We start from the raw sequence: 7,500 nt of genomic DNA on the forward strand, positions 1-7,500 counted from the left end.
ATCAGCAAGGCCACAACCACCCGTCAGAAAGAGCTAAGTCGCAGAATAGACTTGTTCAACGCCTTGCTGTATACAAAGCTTCATGAACTGGACAACATCTCTTTCGTGGGTCATGACAACCTGCGTGCAGATTATCACTTGAAAGACGAGGTACACCCTAACACAAGAGGTGCTGGTCTCCTGGCAGCCAACATCGGTCGACATCTTGACAACACGCTGTGGGAGAAGCCGACAGGAAAGACACGACCACGACGTCAGTACAGACCTGTACACAACAGAAGAGGACATCCACGACAGCTCCAGGATCGTTACCAAAAGGCGTTCACACGAGAACAAACCAACATACGACTTCAGGACGCCCAACATAGAAACAGCAGAGACAAAACTTACATGCACAAGGACACACATGGCAGCAGAAACTACAACAGCTATACCGACATCCGTAAGAGAAATAACCGGAGCGACAACAGACACCGTCGAGCAGAGAGACACTTCAACCATACACCTGAACTCAGCACATTTCCTCACTTCGACAGACAGACAGAATATCAGTATCCACGGAACAGGCCAAGGAGAGGTTGGTCTGACAGATACAACCGACGCCACTACCCCTCATGCCATGAGGACAACGATAACTTCCACCACCTCACAGGAAGACGGTACTCAGCGTTCGAGGAGGGCGACGGTGAACATGGCTACCTCCCCGGCACACGACGCTCCTCACGTGAGAACGACGATGAATACAGTTTCCATCCATATTCACGACGTTCAGCCCGCTCCGGATGGTCTTATTATGACAGACTACACAATACGTACTATGATCAATAGAATGTATGCGGACATATAAGTAGATCCACCGGGCAATAGAGCATTTAACATAAACTGTAGACATAGGTAAAAGTCGTATCAACATTCTTTCATGGAATATCAAAGGTTTCATAGAAACAATAGATGGTATTCGCGTGAATAAACTGAAAGACTATCAATTCATCAACAAATTACAATCATATGATATTGTAGTCTTGGAAGAAACTCACTTAAATTATGAAAGCACAAAGGAAATATTTATTCCAAATTTTGCTCCAGGAATCCATTATTATCGAGAAAAACATAAAAGGGCTTGTAAGTCTTCAGGAGGAATATCTGTCTTTGTTAGAGATGATCTAAGAGAGCACATACAATTTTTACCGCAAAGCAACTGCGATCTTGTATGGATCCATATACCAAACGCAGCTGAAAAGGAAAACGACACGTATATCGGCTGTTGCTATATACCACCAGTATCATCATCTTTCGGTAAACTACATTCACCCCAGATATGGGATAGGTTGGAAAGCGACATAGAACATTTTTCTACAAAAGGCAATATTATCTTATGTGGCGATTTCAATGCAAGGACAGGAATGGTTACTGATTATATTAACACAGACAGCGGTGATAATACCTACCTGTCGTCTTACCCTGGTTATACTGATAGAGTAAACGACAGATGCTCGATGGACCAAACTGTTCACAAACTTGGTCGCAAACTAATCGATATCTGCATAAGCAATGATCTGCTTATTCGAAACGGAAGGACCCTGGGTGATTTAGAAGGAAAATATACATGCCACATACAACAAGGTAGCAGCGTTGTAGACTATTTCATATGTTCAGAACGACTCACAAAAGACATATCTGAAATGAATGTAGAAGGTATCAGTCCGTTTTCCGATCATTGTCCGCTACGATTGTCAATGTACTTGTCAGTAAGGAAGCAGAAAAGAAAAAAATCGCCTTACACTCACAGTAATAAGGAATGCAACAACCAAAATGGAAGTTATACTAAATTTTTCTGGAATGAAAATTCTGCCAGCGCTCTTGGTCATGCACTAAAGACAGGACAAATCAACAAATTGTTACAAGAAATCAAAAGTGATTTAAACATTTCATCCACAAATAAAAGGGTAAATACTATAGTTGAAAAGTTCACAGATGCGTTGACAGAAGCATCTAAGTTAGCTGTTCATCATAAAGAATTCCGTAAAAAACGTAACACAAAGCAGTCTAAGAAATGGTTTGATCAGGCTTGTTACATCCAAAGACGAGAACTGAAATCTTTAAGAAATGCATTAAACAGAAACCCACGGAACAGAACGATACGCGATAAGTATTTTTACATGTTAAAATCATACAACAAATGTGTAAAACAGAAGAAAAAATTGTATAAAAACAGGTTAGTTCAAAACCTGAACGAAGCTATCTTAAAAGATCCAAACAGTGTATGGAAGACTCTAAAATCTCTCAACGATGCAGAAACTCCCATAGGTAATAGTTACAAACCGATGAGTAACACAAAATGGATGAAACATCTGGAGGACATCATTGGGACACAAAGTAAAGTTGACCAAAGCACAAAAGCAAAAATAAATACAGAACTAAGAAACATAAACTCGAATATAACACCTTCGTATCTTGATTTTCCAATTTCCACAAAAGAGATAATCAACGCATCCAGAAACTTACACAACAAAAAAACGCCTGGAAAAGACGGGATTACAAACGAAATCATAAAGGCTAGCCTACCGGAAACAACAGAAATACTAAAACTGTTATTTCAGTCTGTCCTTAACTCAGGCACGTTCCCAGATATGTGGAAAAAAGGAATTAGCATACCAATTTACAAATCGGGAGACCAATTAAACCCAACCAATTATCGAGGAATAACTCTAAACAACTCACTCAGTAATCTTTTTTGTCAAATATTAAACAATCGAATAACAAACTACCTCGAAGACAATAATTTACTATCAAAAGAGCAAGCAGGCTTTCGAAAATCACACAAGACCTCGGACCACATATTCATACTTAAAAAGATAATTGACGATACTTTAAGAAAAAGAATGAATCGCCTTTATTGCTGTTTTGTTGATTTTCAGAAAGCATTTGACAGGGTCTGGCATCACGCTCTAATGCTAAAAATGTATCAAATCGGTATAAATGGAAATTGCTTTAGAGTTATTCAAAGCATGTATGAAAATGCCACAGTTTGCACAAGAACTGATACGGGATTTTCTTCTGAAATACCCATATTGAAGGGGGTACTACAAGGGAACACACTCAGTCCCACTTTATTTAATATATTTATTAATGATCTCCCGAAATGTCTGGGCGTTACTGACTCACCATCCATAGACCTTGACAAAAGTGATAGTGTTTCATGTTTACTATATGCTGATGACCTAGTAATTTTGTCCACGACAAAGATAGGATTACAAAGGAAACTAGATAAACTCAATCTGTATTGTGCAAACTGGGATCTAAAAATTAACATAGATAAAACTAAAGTAATAGTTTTCACACACACCGATCCCAAAGTGCCTGTTATTTTCACAATAGGCAATGATATAATCCAGACAACTGATCAATACAAGTACTTGGGTATATTATTTCACAAAACTGGAACGTTCTCATTTGCCCAAGAGCATCTAGCCAAACAGGCATTAAAAGCAGCACACTCCCTCCGACGAATCGTTAAAAAGCAAGATATTCGTTTGGATATTGTGCTGCAGCTTTTTGATTCACTTGTTTTACCTATATTATCATATGGATCCGATATTTGGTTCCCATGGGCTGAAACAAAAACTACCAATTCATTCAATACAGGAATGACAGATTTCTTTAGAAATTGTATTTCTTCGAAACATTCACATGAACAAATGCATATAAAATTTTGCAAACTGCTTCTAGGGGTACATTCTAAAGCAATGAATCTGCCAACTCTAGCCGAACTGGGCAGATTTCCAGTTGGAATTCATATTGCTTGCAGAGTTCTTGACCACTGGACTCATATTCTGGATGCACATAATGATAGCCATATCAAAAAGGTCTATATGTCGATGATGAACCAACCAGACACAATTGAAAATCCATGGATACAATTTGTAAAGAATATTCTTCACAATGTAGGATTAGGTCATGTTTGGAACAATCAGTCGACATTTAGTAACAGCAGGCTTAAATTTACATTACGCCAACAACTAAGAAATAGATATGTACAATTCTGGAAACAGACAAAAACTGAATACAGTAGATTAGATTTCTACAACAAAATTAAAAGAAACGATTATCAAATTGAGAATTATCTAACTGATAAAATCGATCCTGCTCACAAACAAGCTCTTTGTCAACTCAGAATAAGCGCACATTATTTAAACATCGAACGAGGAAGATATGCAAACATTCCCAGAGAAGAGAGGTTATGTGCTATATGTGAAGTTGTTGAAGATGAATTGCATTTCTTAGATTCGTGTATCTTATTTCATAATTTGCGAAGCCATCTAATCACTACTATACAGCAGTATGATCATCAATCAAATGTGATCTCTAGAAACATACAAAACAATATACTAAAACCAAGTGATTTATTCACCTGCGATGACTGTCAAAAAACACTTGCCAACTATGTATTTCAGTGCATGCGTATTAGATGACCGTTTATTTCTTTGTTCCCTTTGTTCTTTGTTGTGTCTATTAATCCTTCGGGATTTTATGACAATAAATGAAGTCAAGTCAAGTCAAGTCAAGTCAAGTCAAGTCACACACACACACACACACACACACACACACATATTTCCATATTATCCTTTCCAGACCCCCACTTCCCCCATTTCTTCCTTTTTAAATTTAAAAAAAATTAATTTTCTTCTCTTTTTTATGAGAGCAGGATGTAAAAAAAGCTGTATAAGCTTATTCTTTTACCCTCAATAAAGATCATTTTGACTTGACTTCACACACACACACACACACACACACACACACACACACACACACACACACACACACACACACACATCCAAATGAAACAAAGCGACAAAGGACGAAAGTGGGAACTGCCTGCACACGAACGTCACTGTTGTTGACAGTGCCCCCAGCCCCCACCACCCCCTGTGTCCCCACAAACCCGTGTCTGAACGGAGGGACCTGCACTGCCATCAACGGTGGATACGTGTGTAACTGCGTCACTGGTTTCCAAGGCAACCACTGTGAACGTGAGTGAATGCAATCACATCTAATTGTCTGTCCGGTAGAGGCTATGATGAACGTGGCTCATTTTCATTCTGGTTTTCATTTCAGTCTTTAGACGTCTACGGATTTTTCTTTTTTTTTTTTTTTGCTGCCCCATCATCTGCGCCGTTTCAGTGGCATTACTCCCACGCCGCTCATTTAGATTCCCCCATACACGGCAACACCCGGGTTCGTCCGTCGCAGTTCCAGCGTCGGCAGTCCACAGGGAACCATCGATGTTAGGTCGCCTGGAGGCCACACACCAGAGGAGACCCTGCACTGCTGCCGAGTCACTTCGGTGGTGTTCAGTGGTGCCTGTTCTGTTTTAACGTACTTAGGACACCACCTACTAAGCCCCCTACTAACGACAATAATGGCTTAGTCGCGGAGCCAGACTGAGTGAGCGTCTCTCCCAGAGTGGAGACCGCCACCACGTCCCTCAAACAACAGCCCCCCATGAATCTGCCGACACCGACGACATTGACAGGACTCACCCAAAGCACGGAAGTGGAGGGGTATCGAAACTGAGGTCACCATGAGAGCAGGGCATGAAAGGTCACAGACTTTGAGACTATTTTGTTTATATTGATGACGATGAAGGAGAAGGAGGATGACGATGATGATGACGATGTTGCTATGGAGGTCCATTTTGGTTTGGGACTGCGTGACAAGGCTGTACTCTACGCTTCTTATTGAATTTTACTGTGTTTTACTGTGTTTACTGTGTGCAATGGTCAGGCATTAGCTTATCTTTTCGTTATACAAACAGAGGTGGTATAGCTAACGTGGACCAGTCCGGACCTTTTGATACCTCCTTGAAATTGAAACTGGAATTGAAATTTACATACGCAAGCTGGCTGCTGGATGGAACCACCTAGGTATTAAGGGACCTTCCTGTGTGCGTGCAGTTCCATGAATATTAAAGGTTGCAGTTGTCTAGCAATCGATGGTGTTAACTCTCTCCATACGAACGGCGAAAGAGACGACGTTAACAGCGTTTCACCCCAATTACCATCATCAAAATATTGCAAGCGGAAGGCTCTTATACTGAAGAGGTGAATGTTGACAAAGAATACCACAATTCTGACGACAGAAACTGAAGGTTGGGTCATTCAGACACCCACTGGACATCCGAGGGGTCTGTGTAGAGGAGAAGAGAGGACTGGCCGTACTGAGTGAGTTAAAACTTATGTTAGTTCTTGATGGTACACGTGTCTTATAACTCTGTCTCCTTGAAACTGAAACTGAAACTGAAATGACCGTATGTGAACTGGCTGCTTAATGTGACCCCCCCCCTCCCTCCTCCATTTAGGAACTGAGGGGTTTCTCTGTGTGAGTGGTTACAGTTGCATCGTGATCGATGGTTGTCAAACTTATTATATCAATTCTGGATGGTATATGTGTCTGCTAAGTTTCGGAATGGTCGCCAAATATTCAAGGTTCAGACACTCTTATCTGATATGTTGGTTAACCCTTTCACCGCCAGTCAATTTAGAGTGTAAAATTCCCTTGTGCTATAAACACAGAAAAGATGGAGTCTAAGAATAGCTGGGATTCCCCCTGCGATGTGTAGAAAATATGGCCTAATCTACCATCAAAAACTAAGAGCAGAAGGTTCATGGATAACAGACCCATGATCTGGTGACCTTTCAGTGACATGTGTCTACCTAGCTTGTGCATAAATGTGAGTTTGGTGGTGAATTGGTTAAAACTCTGACACGGTCATTGCAAAGGGAATGTGTATGGAAGTAAACATGATTCTGATGACCAAGATTATTAAACAGAGGAAAACACACACACACGCAAACACACACACACACACACACCAGCAACAACAATACAACAACAACCAAGCATGCTAAACGTCGTTGCTGAATATCTGACACTTCAGGCTTTATTGCATGTTCAGACGGTGCAGTCTTAAATAGAACTATCAAATGAAACAAAGCGACAAAGGACTGAAGTGGAAACTGTCTGCACACGTACGTCACTGTTGTTGACAGTGCCCCCAGCCCCCACCACCCCCTGTGTCCCCACAACCCCGTGACGAACGTCACTGTTGTTGACAGTGCCCCCAGCCCCCACCACCCCCTGTGTCCCCACAAACCCCTGTCTGAACGGAGGGACCTGCACTGCCATCAACGGTGGATACGTGTGTAACTGCGTCACTGGTTTCCAAGGCAACCACTGTGAAAGTAAGTGGATCACGTCGAACTGTGTGTCTACTAGTACCTAGTAAACACAGCTAATTTTCTTCTTTTTTATTTTTTATTTTATAATAAATGGTTTGCCTTCTACACATTTCCAGTTTGATTATTTTCGCTTATTTGTTGATGTTGGTTTGGAAAAAAAAAGAAAAAAAAAGAAAAAAGAAAAAAAAAAGTATTTGCATTTGTATTTCTTTTTATCACAACAGATTTCTCTGTGTGAAATTCAGGCTGCTCTCCCCAGGGA

At 40.7% G+C, this 7,500-nt stretch overlaps 1 protein-coding gene across 1 annotated transcript in view; it reads left to right on the plus strand.

The window, feature by feature from the left end:
• The window catches only part of LOC143287910 (uncharacterized), a 41,317-nt gene that overhangs the window by 6,710 nt on the left and 27,107 nt on the right, over window positions 1-7,500 (plus strand). The window contains exons 4-5 of the mRNA XM_076596151.1: window positions 4,905-5,030; window positions 7,116-7,241. Of these exons, the coding sequence (XP_076452266.1) occupies window positions 4,905-5,030; window positions 7,116-7,241 (252 nt within the window). The remainder of the gene's footprint in view (window positions 1-4,904; window positions 5,031-7,115; window positions 7,242-7,500) is intronic.

This window comes from Babylonia areolata, chromosome 12, assembly GCF_041734735.1.
Source record: "Babylonia areolata isolate BAREFJ2019XMU chromosome 12, ASM4173473v1, whole genome shotgun sequence".
Taxonomy (NCBI): Eukaryota; Metazoa; Mollusca; class Gastropoda; order Neogastropoda; family Buccinidae; genus Babylonia; species Babylonia areolata.